The sequence below is a fragment of the Stegostoma tigrinum genome, chromosome 33 (genome assembly GCF_030684315.1).
Source record: "Stegostoma tigrinum isolate sSteTig4 chromosome 33, sSteTig4.hap1, whole genome shotgun sequence".
Lineage (NCBI taxonomy): Eukaryota > Metazoa > Chordata > Chondrichthyes > Orectolobiformes > Stegostomatidae > Stegostoma > Stegostoma tigrinum.
Window position 1 is genome coordinate 33109349 of NC_081386.1, and position 18491 is coordinate 33127839.

At 42.0% G+C, this 18491-nt stretch overlaps 1 protein-coding gene across 1 annotated transcript in view; it reads left to right on the forward strand.

The window, feature by feature from the left end:
* Nucleotides 1-18491, forward strand: part of LOC125467144 (A disintegrin and metalloproteinase with thrombospondin motifs 7) — a 185484-nt gene that overhangs the window by 85484 nt on the left and 81509 nt on the right. The window contains exons 14-16 of the mRNA XM_059639196.1: nucleotides 590-710; nucleotides 7957-8201; nucleotides 12624-12765. Coding sequence (XP_059495179.1) covers nucleotides 590-710; nucleotides 7957-8201; nucleotides 12624-12765 — 508 coding nt within the window. The remainder of the gene's footprint in view (nucleotides 1-589; nucleotides 711-7956; nucleotides 8202-12623; nucleotides 12766-18491) is intronic.

Sequence of the window (18491 nt, forward strand, 5' to 3'; positions counted from 1 at the left end):
TGCTGAAAAGTTTGGATTTCTATAGGGAAGCAAAAAGGTGTTGGCTAATTAGGACAGAGTTGAGGAATTTCTTCTCTGAAGGTCATGATCTGCGGAATTCTCTACTGCAGTAGGCCGTCAAGGCTGGGTCATTAAGTATATGCAAGGCTGAAGCAGAGAGATTTTTAATTAGTAATGGAATCAAGGATTATGGTGAAAAGGCAGGGAACTGGGGTTCAGGATTATCAGATTAGCCACGATCTCATTGAATGGCAGAGCAGGCTCGATGGACTGAATGTCCTACTTCTGCTCCTACATCTTAGTGTCTTATGCTCTTTAATAACTTAAAGTATCTAATAGTGTGACTGATCAAAACAGTGAACACCACATCCCAAATCTATGTGCAGAATTGTTTTAAATTGAAAATTAAATAAAATTTAAATAATTCAATGTAATGATAAGACTCACTGATGTTTGTTATATTTTAGACCCAAATTAATTTTGATTTAATCAAAACAGAAAGAGCAAAGAGATGAGTTGTCTTTAATGAGAAACTTGCCAATGTAAACTTTATCCCAGGACAGTTGCTGATTCAGACTTCCTGTTTCAGAATGTAGGCTGCGATTATGAAATCGATTCCAATGCGTTGGAAGATCGTTGTGGAGTCTGTCATGGAAATGGGTCTACCTGTGAGACAGTCAAGAAGACATTCGATAAAACAGAAGGACTGGGTAAGTCAATTTTTTGCTTTGACAAATATTGACTTGTGCGATTTCCCTGGTTAAACATCCCAACTCTAGTCAAATCAAATTTGACATTGATCCTCATAAGGAGGTGCTGGAAATGGTGATCCAATGCCTGAGCAGAAAGATGGGTTTAACAAGTGTCTTGAAGGAAGACAGGGAGGCAGAGAGGTAGAAACATAGAAAGCAGGAAATTAGAGATGACTTTCTGGACCTTATGGCCCAGGCAGCTGAAAGCACATGCCATCAATCACGGAGTGATTGGAGGAAATGATAGAGTCTCAGAGGCTAGAATGGGTGCAGTGCTGGTGTATTGTCAGTCTGTAGGAGCTAGAGGGGGTTACTGAACTGGCAGGGGTGAGGAACATGGAGGAATTTGAACACATAGGGGACAATTCTTAAAGTGAGGCATTCAGGGACAGGGAGTCAGTATAAGGCATGAGCACAGTGGGCAATGGGGGAATGGGATGATTAGGAGATGGTTAGCAGAGTTTTTACTTCCCCAAACTATGTGATAATCCATCCTCAATTTCGTGATCAACCTCAATGAGACCCATTCATCTATATAAAAGTACACAGCCATTGACCTTCTCAGGTTCACGTTTCAATGTCCTCCCATTGGAACTAGCTGATTACAACCTTAAAGGAACAGCTAAACTAATTATATCTGTGATTGACAACAAAACTCTGAAGCACGCTCTAATCATCAGATTACTAAAACATTAGCAGCTCTCCAAGGGGTGAGAGTTTGATGTGGATAATATCAGTACATAACTATGCTGGTATTCCCTGCAATGTAGGTTTAAAGTGTAATTTGTAATTCAGTGTGAATCCAATTTTAATTAGTGAGCGACAAAAATCTGAAGTCTCTCATAATCTGATTAACGAGGGTAGTGTAGAATGTGTGCAATGGAAAAATTACAAGTTAGATGAATTTACTGTCAGTCATACAATCTAGTATGTGTTGTTATTGGAGAGAGTAAAAACTGCAGATGCTGGAAGCAGAGTCAACGCAGTGCGGAGCTGGAGGAATACAGCAAGTCAGGCAGCATCAGAGGAACAGGAAAGTTGACATTAAGAGTTTACACCCTTCATCAGGACTGGGGAAGGGGAAAGGAAGGGGAAAGGTGGGGCAGATAAGTGGGAGAGAAGATGGACAAGTTGTGTCAGGTCAAGGAGGTGGAGATGAGAGGGCGGGCTGGTCATGGGATGAGGCCTAGTTTCAAAATTGCTCCAGCCCCAGCCTCATCCCTTCCAACTGACCAATGCCCATAACCCTCTACCCATATTCATCATCACCACCCCACCTGCCTTCACCCAATTCCAACTCCCCATTCATCTGGAGCCTCCATTCCTTTACCCAGACCTGATGAAGCGTCCTGACCCAAAACGCCAACTTTCCTGTTCGTCTGATGCAGCCTGACCTGCTGTGTTCCTCCAGCTTCGCACTCTTTTGATTATGGGTTGTTATACAATTGAAATAATGTACAAAATAGAGCAGAATAAGCCCATCTTAGATCATTATCTGGTTATGGCAGTAAAGACCAGCACCTCCAAGGAAGGGAGTATTATTTCCAGTTAGCCATTTGGAATTGTGTCGCCAACAATAAAACAGGACAGAGCAAATTTGCAGCTCAAATTACATTTTATCTAATATTCTTCTCAACTGATCTGCATTCTTTGCCAAGATCAATTCCATCTCCATTAATATTTTGATTCAAATGTGAAGACTAACTGTGGGCCATAGTATCAGAGGAAATTATGTATCAGAGGGAATCAATTCTGGTAGAGGTCAGTGTGAATTTGGTGTTTGTGTGATTCACAGGTGACGTTTCCTCAATTGTGACATTTTAGGAATGAACTTTGTAAATTTATTCATGGGATATGGTTGTCCCTGATGGACCAGCATTTCTTGCCCATCCCTAGCTGCCCTTGAGAAGGTGGTGGTGAGCTGCCTTTGTGAACAGCTGAAGTCCACATGCTGTAGGATGACCCACAATGCCCTTGGGGGGGATCTCCAGGATTTTGACCCAGTGACAGTGAAGGAACAGTGATATATGTCCAAGTCAGGATAGTGAGTGGCTTGGAGGGGAACTTGCAGGAGGTGATGTTCCCATGTATCTGCTGCCATTATCCTTCTGGTTGGAAGTGGTAGTGGGCCTGGAAGGTGCTGTGTGAGGATACTTGGTGAAATTCTGCAGTGTATTTTGTAAATGTTACACACTACTGCTACTGAGCATATCTGTGGTGGAGAAGGGATCCATGTGGATGTGGTGCCAATTAAGTTGGCTGCTTTGTCCTGGATGGACAAGAGCCTGAAGATTCCTGAGTGTTGTTGGAACTGCACTCATCCAGGCAACTAAGTTAAGGCTGGTTTTTCTGGTGGTCTGGGGTGAGCTGCTAGAATTCTTAAAGAGTAATTCACGATGTTAGAAACAATCCATGTAAAATCTGGTGAAGCACATTGTAATAAAGTGGAATGTGCACATTTGTCAAGGGACAGGGTGACACATGCCACAGTGAGCCATTTGAATGAAAATTGTCTCTGCTAGAAGTAAAGGAGATGGATAAAGAATCAAAGAGAGAGGAAAATGGAATAGCAATTTGGCATAAAATAATACTGGCAGCTAATTCGCAATTGTCTATCTTATGCTCTCAAGTCCCACTTCATCTTCACTGTCTCACTTTGAATACGTTCTGAATAATATGGAAGAAGCATCAGAGTCATTTAGGACTGTCTGAAGCTAATTCCATTATAGAGAGTCCATCTGAACTCACCCAATGTTGTACCATCATGCTGCTGTGTAGGTTAGTCATGGCTCACCTTAACACTGGTTGGTTTGTCACTTTATGCATCAATATATGCAAGATGCGTCTTCACAAGTGCATTCCGCATTCTCAGAGCTACACTCTCACATACAGCATGATGATGATGATGCAAAGTTAAAAGCTCTCTATTCAGTTCTACTAGCTGTCTCTCGATTCTAACTTCAGAAAAGTATAAACCAGTGTTGGAGACTGGATATTTGCATTTAAGAGGTTAAGATTACGACCTAGTTTTATTTGTGAGTACCAAGTTAAACACAAACAAATTGATCATGTGTTTCTCAGTCAAAATTGAAAAGCAAATACTTCTTCTGAAATTGAAGTTGCATCTCCAAAGTTTTAGTTGCCACCTCTGTTTTAGTTTACTGTAAATTGCGTCATAGATTTGTCTGCTTTCAGAAGATTTGAAAGGTTTGCTCATAATTAAGTTGATTCTGATTGAAAGTATTAATTTCCCGTTCAGCTAAGCAGACACGGGGTGATTATGTTTGCATATTTCAGGCTCTTGTCTGAACAATTTTCACATTGTTTGAATTGGCACCAGAGAGATGATATTTAAATTAAGTTTGGCTACTCACAACAAGAAGAAACTTCTAACAAGCAAGTAGGATGTGCATTTTTAAATATAGCCCAATATCTGCAGGTCTACTTTGAACCCAGTAGTTGATTTCCCTGAAACCATCAGTGTCAAGCCCAGGCTAATCTATATGTCAGGTTCCCACATGAAATGAATTTGACTGATTCTACATCAGTCAGATATAAACAAAAGAGAATTTATTCTGGACCGGAGGTAGTTTCAGCTTTTCTTCAATATCAGTCAGGCTCTTCAAACGTTAAGAGCAACCATTTTTAAATTAATTAAATATTTTGCAAATGCCCTGGTGTGCATTCTTTAATATTACATATTTTTACAATATTCTTAAAATATTGCTTCCACCCTCAGACATGCAGTGGAAGTTGGACATTCTCCTATCATTCACTCCTACATTTGAAATTTAGATTGATTGAATATCTCCTATCCTAATTCTCCTCACAGTTTATTACTTTTGTGTTGCCACAACCATATTGAGCTAAAAGCCAAATGTCATTATCAGCAGAAGTTGGTAAGAACTGATACACTACTACTGAAACCGTTTATAACTTTAGATAGAAATTAAAGAGAGGTGGTTCAAAATTAAATGGTACAACTTTAAAGTGGTGTGGGTCAAAGAAACCTGAGCACCCACTTTATGCAAAACTTTAACAGTAGCTGGACAATTGGAGAAAGATTTTGTTTGGTGGGATGGCGTTGGTAAATTGTTTTTATTGTTGGTTTTCCATCAAATGGTCTCAGTCAATCTTCCTCTGTTATACCTCAACTCCCTGGTGGAGCTGCCTTCCTATTTCAGAACTAGTACATGTGTTCCATGTGGTCACAAAATGTCCTCAACTTTTAAGTATTCTTCAAAAGAACATAAACATTTTGAACTCCATGAGCAGATGTAAGCTACATTCCGAAGAAACCCACACAATGAAAATTAAGTACTTTGGTTTAAATTAATAATTTTGAGGATAAATTAAGTCAATATGTTTAACAGCAGAGTAACAGCACAGAAAGAGGCCATTTGTTCCACTGTGTCCTCCTAGCTCTTTGATAGATCTATCCAATTGATCCTTTTTCATATCCTTTCCCCAAATCCCTGAAAATTTATGCTCCAAATATTTATAGAATTCCCTTTTGAAAGTTATCAATAAATATGTTTCCATGACCTTTTCAGACAATGCCTTCCAGATCATGGCAATTAGTTTTGCAAATTCAATTCTTGTGATCTCCCCCCATTTCTTTTGCCAATTGCCTTATATCTGTAACCTCTGGTTACTGATTTGCCTCTTCAGGAGTTTGCACTGTCTTATTCCATCAATTCTGTAGGGCTCCAGTACTGGCTCAAGAGTTTATCAATTATGAATGTACTACCATTCATTACAAAAACAGTGATTCCTACAATGTAATCCTGAGGAATAGATTTGTACTTTCCTGTTGATTTTGTGCCACCAATACAATATAAGGTTATAAAACCTTTATACCTGCACACATTTTCTGTTAGTTTTGTTATATTTTTATAAATTCCCTCATCCATTTTTATAAATGGAAACTATTAATGTTTGTGCATCCTACAGTAGCTACACCTTTTGTCCATTAGAGGTAGTATCATACCAATATTGACAGGGGTGCGGACTGACAGTGTGACACGTTTACTGAAGCCATTCTATTGTAAGTATGGACACAGGAATTGACAATGGAAAAATAAAAACAAATTCAGAAAGTGTGGCTTTAAGATGAGTATTAAGTTACATCTGTGCATTCTGGCGCAATCATGGCTAACCTGAAAGTTACACACAAGAACCAAAAGAACTGCGGATGTTGTAAATCAGGAACAAAGACAAAGTTGCTGGAAAAGCTCAGCAGGTCTGGCAGCATCTGTGGAGGAGAAAACAGAGTTAACGTTTTGGGTCTGGTGACCCTTCCAAGTGTTTCTCTGGGAAACCCTGTTGAATGCAGGGAACAGTTGAACATTATGCAATGTGTGAAGGAATGTGCATTAGCTGAGGGATACATTACCAATGACTCGCTCTAAATAAGATTTAAAATCCGTGTAGGGTTTTTGGGAGACAAGATAACCCACAGAGATTAGAAAAGGCAAAATCTTCAACATCAAAAACAACTCACACTGCTATAACATCATCAGTGTAGTAAACCAATCCAAGTGCATCTCAGCAGTGATTATCAGACTGATATTGACTTCCAGCCTAAGAAGGAAACATTTCACCGGGCAACCCAGATGGTGGTAGAGGTTCTGAAACTCGCCATGAAAGGGTAGTCGTAGCAGAAACCCTCAACTCATTTAAAAGGTTGTTGAAGTCCCAAAACCTCCGGGTGTTACAGACCAAATGCTGGCAAGTGAGATTAGGCTGCATGGCCCATTTATATTAAGTTGTGTCGTAGGGAGACAGGGTGGTTAAGAAGGTGTTTAGCATGCTTGCCTTCATGCTGAGATCATTGAGTATCGGAGTTGGGATGTCATGTTGAGGTTGTTGCTGTGACCACTTTTGGAGTATTGTGTACAGTTCTGCTCACCCTGCCATAGGAAGCATATTATTAAGGTGGAGAGGGTTCAGAAAAAAAATTACCAGGATATTGCCAGGACTAGAGGGTTTGAGTTATAAGGAAGTGCTGGGACTTCTTTCACTGGAGTGCAGGATGTTGAGGGGTGATCTCATAGGGGTTTATAAAATCATGAGGGGCTCAGATAAGGTGAATAGCCAAGGTCTTTTCTCCAGGTCAATAAATGTGGAACTGGAAAAGCGTAGCTGGTCAGACAGCATCCAATGAGCAGGAAGTCAATGTTTCAGGCTGAAACCCAAAGGATTTCAAAGGCTTTTCCCCAAGGGAGGGGAGTTCAGAAATAGGGGGCATATTTTTAAGGTGAGAGGAGAAAGATTTAAAAGGGACTGAGGGACATCTTTTTCAACTGAAGGGGAAACGTGGAATGAACTGCCAGAGGAAGTGTTTGATGCAGGTACACTTGTAATGTTTAAAAGACATTTGGACAGGTACACAAATAGGAAAGGTTTAGGGGGACATGGGCCAAACGCAGGCAAATTGGACAAGTTGGTCAGCATGGATGAGTTAGACCAAAGGGTCTGCTTCCATACTGCGTGACTCTATGGCCTGGTGCAGAGACAATGGGTTGAGTGACGTCCTTATGTGCTGTAAACTTCCTCTAGCTTCTATGGTTAAAAAGCTAAATTTTGAGGAAATTCTTAAAGTAAGACAATTATGGAGAGACAGGTTTATGTACAGAATTCCAGAGCTTGGGATAGACATGTCCGAAAGTGATGTTTAGTGAGAAAAAGAAACGGAGAACAGACAGGAGGATGGAGCTGGAGCAATGCATTAAACCTACGCTCAAGAACAATTGGCTTATTGGAGTAGTAAATACTGTTTGGTTCACTCATAACTCTGATCACCAATGTAGTAAGGGTTGGGGTTGAGGAAGGACATAGTTAGAATCTGTGATCAGCTCCCAATGTTGTGGATACTGCAGTGAGATGGGACTAGCATTGTCAATCCTCCAGGAATACTGTGGAGCCTTCAAGTATTAAACATTAATCTCTAGGGCACTGCAGTGGACAACTCAGATGAAGATGCCTGGGGTGGAGGGATGAGAAAACAATAGTGTGTCTGACTTTCATTTTGTTTGAAGATTTTAGTTTGTTAGTAACAGAAATATTGGAAATTGGGAGAACTCTTGTCCCAATGGTGCTGTTGGAGGTAAGAAATTACGATGAAACCTCCAGTCCTATATTCAGTTGGAGTTGAGAACATGGCTGGATAAGCAGTTTGACTCTGCTTCTTGACTTATTTCAGGCTATGTGGATATTGGGCTGATTCCTGAAGGTGCCCGTGAGATCCGAATTGAGGAGGTTGCAGAAGCTGGGAATTTCCTAGCCTTGCGGAGTGATGATCCCGAGAAGTATTTCTTAAATGGTGGCTGGATAATCCAGTGGAATGGAGACTACAAAGTAGCCGGGACAACATTCACCTACGAAAGGACAGGGAACCTGGAAAATCTGACATCACCAGGACCTACCAAGGAGCCAGTGTGGATTCAGGTAGGTTTGCATTTCATTCAGAATTTACAGCTATCGAATATCTATTCAGCCTTCCCTCCTCCACAGAGAATAGTCCCAGTTCCTCCAAATCTCTCACCATTACTATGAACATGCACTCCCTGGAACCATTCTAGTAAACTTCATCAGGACATCTCTGAAGCCTTCATTTCCTTTCTAAAGTCTGATGCCCAGAGTTGGAGCTAATATTCTAGCCGGGACCAAGCTTGTGTTTCATGTTGATTCAGCATAATTTCCTGGCTTTTGCCTCTAATTACAATGAAGTCTAGGGTCCCATTTGCTTTATGAATCTTAGGGTCACGCATCAATAGTATGCAGAGACGGAAAAAAAAATACATTGAACTGGCTGGTCTTTCATCTATGTAAAACAGCTGCCACTTTTGTCTATTGAGCAGTCAATGTTCCAGCCATTCGGTACATGTCAAACTTTTTAAGATGTTCCTGAGAGATAAATAACATTATCTTCTTTCTTTGCAATTGAGAATCTTGTCCTTGAGGATTTTGTTGATGCAAATGTCGATACAAGGGAAGCCAGGGAGAAGATGTTTGGTATGATGCTGGGAACGGTCAGTACAAAACACAAGAGATTAAACAGTAGCAAATGCTGTTGATAATGAGGAAACATCATTGTAGGTGAGGAGACCTTGTGGTGTAGACTTGGATAACCAGCAGGACTGAATGCATAATCATCGTCTAAGCTGAGACGTCAGAAACCCTGAGCAGATTAGAACATGATGTTTTAATTGAAACTGCAAAAGTTTGTAAACTTGCAAAAAAAAAGAAAATGATAAATTGTGGCCTTGAAGAAGTTGAGTTTTTGCTTATATTTGTTTCCAAATGCTGTCAGACAGCCTCTGACAGCTGACCAAGTCTCCATACCTCATGTGTGAGTCAGTGTTCTCTTTGACTGTGGGACGTCTCAACAAAACTTACCCTTAGTTTTGTCTGGTGTCAGCAAAATAGCACATCTGACAGCGGTCACTGGATGGCATTCAGAGAAACAGAAAAGAACCACGAAAATTGTGTTGATTAAAAATCGATGATGTTGTTGCAGTCAGCACACAAATGCATTTCTCGTAATTTGTGGATTTCTAGTAGCATTGGTCCAGAACAATCAAGACAAAAATGAGCTTGCATCAGGGCTGTGAGAGGTTTAATCTACAGTCTCTGGAACTCATGAAGTTCCTTCTGAGCATGAAGCGTGCAGCTACAGGCAACATGGCAAACGCATCTAATATGTTACCAGTCAATTTCTAATGCTGCAGGACCTAAATTAAGATCCAATGTCATTTTCAGTATAGTATTGCTGCTGACTGGAAGTTAATCTCAGTGCCTGATGTTCAGTCCTTGATTTAAAATCATACATTTTTAATGTGTCTATTAGAAGTTTCGGTATCTACCGTTATAATGGAAACCAGTGATCACACTGAGCTTCTAATGGTGATACTGTAGTGCCACACCTGATGAGAGTATGTATCATGGTGCTATCTGTTTACATAGGCCATTTTTTTAACTCATTCTTTGCCAGGCCAGTATTTATTGCCCATCCCCGAATTACCCAGAGGGCAATTGAGAGTCAACAACATTGATGTGGGTCTTGAGTCACATGTACACCAGACTAGGTAGAGACGGCAGATCTCCTCCCTAAGGGACACGATGGGTTTTTCACTTAATTACAGATTTTTTTTGGTTCAAATTCCTGCTGTGGTGGGATTTGAACCTGCGATTGAGTTAGGGTTAGGGTCCCTAGAACATTAGCTGTATCTCTAGACTAGTGGTCTAGTGACAATGTCAATAGGCCAACACCTTCTCATTCATTCTTACTGAAAACAGGGATACAAATATTTAAAATGGAAACAGGAATTATCGTCTTTAAAATATATTAGTGATACATATTCTTTGAATATCGGGGTGAACCAATTAAAAAGTTATAATAATCATATTTACCAATTAGTTTCCTAATTAGTGACAGATTGCAATTAGACAGTGGTGATCTCTGTTTAAGGAACATGGGGGGCAGGAGGAGGCCATTCTGTTCCTTGAATCTGTTCTGCTGTTCAAGTTGACCTGTATTTGAATTCTATCTTATCACCTTGTTCTTTAGTAGCTCAGTTGGTTGGTCAGCTGGTTTGTGATGCGGAGTGATGCCAACAGGCAGGGTGAATTCGGCACTGGCTGAGGTCGCAGTGAAGTCTCTACCTTCTCAACTTTGCCTGAAGGGTAGTAGTGACCTTCAGTTAAATTCATCCTGTTGTCTCTCGATAATGAGAGAGCAGCAGCGTGGTGCTAGGTTGGTGCTGAGTTAACCCTTAATACTCTTGCCTGAGGAAAAATCCATCCACCATGCTTTTAAAAACATTAATTGACCCACCCACCCCCAACTTCAATAACTTTCTGGGGAAAGAATTCAGGAACTCCTTTTTGACATCATGACTGATCCCTTATTTTAATTTTGGTTGTTATTCTGGATTCCTTCTCCAGAGGAAATAGATATTTTTCATCTACATTATCAATACATTGAATCATCTTAAAGACACAATTAAATCACCCTTAATCTTCAATATTTGGCGAAATAAACGGCTCATCTGTGTGACCTCTCCTCCCAAATTAAGGTTTAAACGAACTGTAACAAGCTAAAGGACACTGATGTTAATCAACAGAAGATTGCCTATTTTTGATCAGCTTGATGTATCAGTTAGAATTCTCCGAAAAAGGCTGGTCTCTTTGGAGATTGGGACAGGGCATGAAGATAAGGATGAGCTGCAGGATCAGCTTGGATTTTGTTGAATTGTGGAACAGGCTCAAGGAGTCATGTCTTCTGCTCCGTTTCCTCACGTAACGTTGTGTGCTTTGTATGAATGCACACTCTGCCACATCAGTGATTGTAGTTGGACAGTAGTGAGGTCAGCTCAGTGCTTCATGTATTTTAATATGATTGAGAGAGAAAAACAGCATGTGCTGTTAGTTGGTGCCACGTTTTATGAAAATACAAACTGCTGTGGCTGATTTATAGCTAGTTTGCTTGTTCCCTGTGCTGTTTGTAAATCAATGTGTTTTTTGAAAATATTAAAGACCTTTGTGTTTTGGCCCAACTTGCTCTCTCTCTTCCTCGGTTCTTTTCTCACCATGTCCCTGTTCCTGGCTCTCACCCTCTCTCTTTGTCTCTTATACACTCTCTTTGTCTCTTGCTCTCAGCCTCACCCACAGTCTTTCTCTCTCTTTAAGTCACTGAGCTGTGCTTGGCTATGAGTTTCACAAAGAACATTAGCAGCCTTCCTAAACTGACAGAGAACTCGTCAAATGTGACCAGCCCCCCTCCGCCCTACATAGACAAAGAGCCTATTCAACCACAGAAAGCATCACGTTTGACTGAATTCTTTTCAGAGGCAAATTCCAACACTTGGGACTGGGTCACGGGACACCAGTCTGGAGACGGAAATGTATTATTTGTCTCTCCCTCTTAGCCAAAGAACATGAAAGGAAATTGTATGCATCCAGCCCGCAGCTGAGGTTATATACCTACATGCAAGCCGGGAAGGGTATCACTGACCTCCTGATAGGTTTGTTAGAATTTGCAGAAATCCAGTGAATCGATCCTAAGTTCCAAATCGGCACAGACTGAATGAAGAGGCAAACAGTAAACATACAGATACACATCAGCCAAAAAGAAACTTGTTCTTTGTGAAGGAATTTTAATATAGCTCCTAAAAACAGTAATACTGACCAGGGAAGTTGTTTCAGCAATGTCTGTTGAGAGGCAAATGCAGGTCAGAACACTGGGAAAGAACACTTCCTCAAAATATTGTTGCACAATCTTTAACATTTGGCTGACAGATCAGACCAGGTTCAATGTCTCATCACAGGGCAGTGCCTCCAACCACATAGCACTCCCACAATATCAGCCTAGATTTTTACATTCCAAGGGTCAATCGTCTTCAATGGTAAGACAGTTGTCCATTGAACCACACAAATCCCTCCGTTTGTATATGGCTCTAATTGATTTTTTTTGTTATTCGTTCATGTGCTGTGGGCATCACAACATTTATTGCCCATCCCTAATTGCCCAGAGGGCATTTAAGAGCCAACCACATTACTGTGTGTCTGGAGTCACATGTAGACCAGAACAGTTAGGGATGGCAGATTTCCTTCCCTGCAGTGCATTATTGAACCAAATGGGTTTTTGTAACAATTGAAAGTGGTTACATAGTCTATATATATCTTTGACTATGTAGCTGACAAATCAACACTTATTGCTTTTTAAAATGTGCAGAAATTCATGCATTCCAACTGATACCTGGTTAAAGAAACTAATGACACCTGAAATCACTAAGTTTCCGGGTTCCTATCAGTTCATTAATTTACGCATTAAAAAATAAACACATTTTCTGTTAATTTTTGTTACAGCTGCTGTTCCAGGAGACAAACCCTGGGGTGCGTTTTGAATACACTATTCGACGTGACCTGGATGATGAAAATGAAATTCCACCACCGGAGTTTTTCTGGAGATACGGCTTGTGGACGGAGTGTAGCGCAACCTGTGGTGGTGGTAAGGACATCAGCGTTTCTCCAAAATCAGCCAAGGCCAATTCTCGCTTTTCTTGAAATGGGAAAGACTTGCATTTGTACAGTGCCTTTTAGCACCTCAGCATGTGTTAAAGTATTATATTTTGGTAATGCAGGAGCAGGTCTTACACAATTAATGGGAGGGTCCTGGGTAATGTTGTAGAACAGAGGAACCTAGGGGTGCTGGTACATAATTCTTTAAGTGTGCATGAATTTCTGCACACTTTAAAAAGCAGTAAGTTTGCATCACAAAGAGACAGAGTGATTTAAAAGGAGATAACATGGTGTGAAGCTGGATGAACACAGCAGGCCAAGCAGCAGCAGAGGAGCAGGAAAGCTGACGTTTTGGGTCTGGACCCTTCTTCAGAAATGGGGGAGGGAAAGGGGACTCTGAAATAAATAGGGAGAGAGGGGGAGGCAATGATGGGAGGTGGATAAAGGAGCAGACATGTGAAGAGAAGGCGGACAAGTCAAGGAGGCAGGGATGGAGCCAGTAAAGGTGAGTGTAGGTCAGGAGTTGGGATGGGGATTGGAGAGTTGGGAAGGAGGGGCGGGTGAGTGGGAGAGAAGGCAGACAGGTCAAGGAGGCAGGTAAAAAGGTGCTTGGCACGCTTGCCTTCATTGCTCAGTTCTTTGAGTATAGGAGTTGGGAAGTCACATTGAGGTTGTACAAGACATTGATGAGGCCTCTTCTGGAATACTGTGTCCAGTTCTGGTCACCCAGTTATAGGAAGGAGATTATTAAACAAGAGAGGATTCAGAAGAGATTACCAGAATGCTGTCAGAAATGGACGATTCGAGTTGTAAAAGTAGCCTGAAAAGACTGGGATTTTTTCCCCTGGAGTATAGGAGGTTGAAGGGTGACTTTATTGAGATTTATAAACTCATGAGGGACATAGATGAGGTGAATGACAAGGGTCTTTCCCCTAAGGTGTGGGAGTTCAAAACTAGGGGCATATTTTTAAGGTGAGAGGAGAAAGATTTAAAAAGGACACAAGAGGCAATTCTTTTGTACGGAGGGTGGCTTGTATGTGAAATGCACTTCATGAGGAAGTGGTAGATGTGGGTACAATTACAACATTTAAAAGAGATTTAGATAAGTTCATGAATACGAAAGGTTTAGAGAGATATAGGACAAGTGCAGGCAGGTGGGACTGGTTTAGTTTGGGAGCATAGTCGCCATGGACTGGTTGGATCAAGTGGCCTGTTACCATGCTGTATGACTCTAAGATTCTAACCAATTGAAATGGCCACACACCGAGCGCAGTATTATCCAGCAAATGTGACTGAACGTGTAATTTCAATCCCTCTCACAACTAATCCCCTCAGGCTGTTGGTTTGGTTTTACTGATCCTTAGACCAGGGATTTCAAGCATAATTCCACATGCAAGAAAGCTTTATTTTGGTAAAGACCCAAAAGCTCAGGTTCCACAGGGGTTGTTGGTATAAAGGATCACATATAATGAGTGTGGGTGGTCAGTTATGTGGGGTTTATCACCTTCCCTCATCAAAATTGGCAAGTGCTGTAAGGAAATACTGTCCATTTAGACAATGCAAAACTAGGATTGACTTAAACTGGTAATGACTCTGTTTAACTCCCAGGGAGAAATGAATTGAAGAAATTGTACCTTAGAAATGGTTCCAACATTCATGTGTCACTCAGTTACCCTAATGTAGTACTGTGCCACCCATTAGAAGAAGTTTAACCACTCAACTGGGCAATGCAAGAGATGAAGTGTCACTTTTCCAATACATTCAGTCACTACGACTCACATTGATGCAGTGTCTTTTACATGGTAAAATATCCGAGAGTTGTTTTTGGAATTTACTCGAGTCTAACAATCACGAGTCGTGCACCTTTTCCCTGACTCAGCTCAAACGAGCTGAGCTGACAAAGTGAAAACGCTGAAAACAACAAATGCTGGAGATCACAGTGGGTGAGGCAGCATCCATGAAGAGAGAACAAGCTGACGTTTCAAGTCTAGGTGACTCTAAATCAGAACTGAAGTGTGGAAGGGACAGCATTTATGCTATAGTTGGTGGGCGTTGGGGGTGGTGGGTGTAGAATGCTGAGGGGGGAAAAGATGCTGATAATTCAGGTTAAGTGATTGGAATGTGAGAATGGCAGACCAATGTATGAGTAACTACCAGACTTGCAAGAACAAAAAGTCCCACTGGACTTGGGGTTTGGGGGAGTGGAGAGAGGACATGGTGACAGAGAATGTAACAAGTAAAGCTAAAAGAAAGAGAAGAAATCAGAGTTCGTTCACAATTTGAAGATGTTAAACTCAGTATTAAGTCTAGAAGGCTCTAAAGTGCCTCGTCTGAAGATGAGATGTTGCTCCTCCAGTTTGCGCTGTGATTTGCTGGAGTATTGCAGCATGCCAAGGCATGCAAGTAGAACGCTGTATAAAAATGACCATCCATGGGAAGGATGGTGTCATACTTGCACACAGATCTGAGGTGTTATTCAAAGCAGTGATCCAGTCTGCGTTTGGTTTCTCCAATGTAGAGTAGGCCACATTGTGTGCAGCAAATACAATTCAAGATTGGAGGAGGTACAGGTAAAATATTGCTTCACCTGGAAAGACAGTTTAGGCTTTTGGATGGTGAGCAGGGAGGAGGTGAAGGGGCAGGTGTTGCATCTTCCATGGTTCCGTAGCAAAGTGCCGTGGGAAGGGGGTTGGTGTTAGTGGTCGATGAATGGATTAGGGTGTCCTGGAGGGAGCAATCCTGTGAAATGCAGACAGGAGGAGTGAGGGAAAGGTGTGTTTGGTGATATTTTGTTGGAGTTGATGGAAATGGGGGAGAATGATCCTTTGAATGCAGAAGCTGGTGGGATGAAAAGTGAGGACAAGGGGAACTGGATCATGGTGCTGTGAGTGATGGGAAGGGGCAAGGTTGAAAGCATGGGTGAGAGGTCGTATGAGGTTGAGGGCCCTGTCAGCCACAGTGGGTGCGAAACCATGGTTGTGGAAGAAGGAAGCCGAATCAGCAGCGCTGTTTTGGAAGGTGGCCTCATCCAATCAGATACAATGTAGGTGAAGGAACTGGGAGAGTGGGATGGAGTCCTCGCAGGATGTGGTGTGGGAAGAGCAGTAACGAAGGTAGCTACGGGAGTCAGTGGCTTTGTAGTGGATGGTAGTGGACAGTTAATTTCCTGAAATGGAGACCGAGACGGGGAAGGAAAGGAAGGGAAGTGTCGGAAATGGATTGTGGGAAAGTTACAGAGGGATGGAAATTGGAGGCAAAATGAACAAACTTTTCAAGATCCTGGTGGGAGCATGAAGCGGAACCGAAGCAGTTGTCGATGTAATGAGATAAGAGTTATGGGAAGGGGGCCAGTGTTGGACTGGAACCCCATAAAGAGGCAGGCATAATTGGGACCCATGTGGATGCCCATTGCCACTCCTTTGACTTGGCAGAAGTGAGAGGACGTAAAGGAGAAATTGTTCAGTGAGAGAACAAGCTCAACCAAGCATAGGAGAGTGGTGGTGGATGGGGAGTGTTCAGACCTCTGGTTGAGGAAGAAGCTGAGAGCTCTTAGACTGTCCTGGTGGGGAATGGAGCTATCAAGGGATTAGACTTTCAGGGTGAACAGAAGGCAGTTAGGGCTAGGGAACTGGAAACTGTCAATATGGTGCAGGGCATCAGTGGAATTGCAAACGCAGGTGAGCAGGGTCTGGACAAGTGGGGAGAGGATAGAATCCCAACTATGCAGCCCCATCCACACTTCATGTGAGCTCTGATGAGGAGTCAACTCGACTCGAAATGTTAGCTTGCTCTCTCTCCATGGATGGTGTCTGACCGGCTGTGATCGCCAGCATTTGTTGTTTTCAGTACAGATTCCAGCATCTGCAGTAATTTACTTCCACAATTGATAAGACTGGTTCTCCCACTAACTCCTAACTGATTGGCTGTTTTCTAATGTCCTTTCTTTCAGACTCTTGTCTCTGCCCGATGATTTATTTTAATGTTTTGAAAACCAAGTCGTGCCAAATGTACTTTTGGTGACTCCCAGGCCAAGCAGTGCCCTGACTCCAGTGTGTATAAGGAGGCAGTATGTGGTTGTATTTACAGACCTAGAGTCAGATTGGGAGCAATGTGCCATCAAATTCTAAACTCCCTCCCATCTCCTTTAGCTGTTGGTCTGCTAACCCAAAATTTGTTTTGTCTCTGGCAAAAAGTTGATACTTTTTCGATCCCACACACATTTGGATATTTACTGAGCCTGGAACTGACTGATTGCAGGTTAAGGAGAGAGGAATTATGGAGTGAATTAGGGATCATTTTCTTCAGAGTACATAATGACTAGAGCAGCTGTTCAAAACCAGCAGCAGCCTTCTTTTTTTTAATTAACAATGCCATCTCATGTGAAACCAAGACCCCAGAATTTGCATTTACTATAACTACTGTCACACAGTTACCTGTAGCTAAGGTATAGTAGAATTGTGCCTCAGCCCACTGATTGAAGTACACCTCTCTCAGACTCTGAGACCATTGCTAAGATGATCGATCAAATGGGCCAATGGACTGAAAAATGGAAGATGGAGTTCAATCTGGATAAATGCGAGGTATTGCATTTTGCAAAAACAAACAAGAGTAGGGCTTATACAATTAATGGTAGGGCCTTGGGTAGTGTTGTAGAACAGAGGCATCTAGGGGTTCACATCTATAACTCTTTGTGTACACATATAGACAGGGTAGTTAAAAAGCATTTGGCATGCATGCCGTCATTGCTCAGTCCTTTGAGTGTAGGAGTTGGGACATTATGTTGATGTTGTACAGGACATTGCTGAGGCTTCTTCTGGAGTACTGCATTCAATTCTGGTCGCCCAGTTATAGGAAGGATATTACTAAGCTGGAGAGGGTTCAGAAGAGATTGACCAGGATGTTGCTGGGTACGGAAGGTCCGACTTATAAATAAAGGCTGGATAGGCTGAGATGTTTTTCACTGGAGAGTAAGAGGTTGAGAGGCGACCTGAAGTTTATAAAGTAATGAGGAGTACAGATAGAGTTAATGGTAGTTATATTTTCCCTGGTATAGGGCATTTCAAGATTAGAGGGCACATTTTTAAGATGAGAAGTGACAGTTTTCAAAATGATCATAGAATCATAGAATCCCGACAGTGTGGAAACAGGCCCTTCGGCCCAACAAGTCCGCGCCAACTATCACAGCATCCTGACCAGACCCATCTTCCCATAACCCACCTAATCTATACATCCCTGAACACTATGGGCAATTTAGCACAGCCAATCCACCTAGCCTGCACATCTTTGGACTGTGGGAGGAAACTGGAGCACCCGGAGGAAACCCACAGAGACACAGGGAGAATCTGCAAACTTCATATATGATGGGCAGATCTTTTACACAGAAGGCGGTTTATGTACGAAATGAACTTCCTGAGGAAGAAGTGGATGTGGGTACAATTATACCATTTAAAATACATTTGGATAAGCACGTGAATAGGAGAGGTTTGGAGGGATATGGGCCAGGAGCAGGCAGATAGAACTAGTTTAGAGATAGTAGGAACTGCAGATGCTGGATAATCTGCACTAACAAGGTATAAAGCTGGATGAAGACAGCAGGCCAAGCAGCATCAGAGGAGCAGGAAGTTTTGGGCCTTCATCGGAAATGGAGGAGGGGAAGGGGGATCTGAAATAAATAGGGAGAGAGTGGGAGGTGGATAGAAGATGGATGGAGGAAAG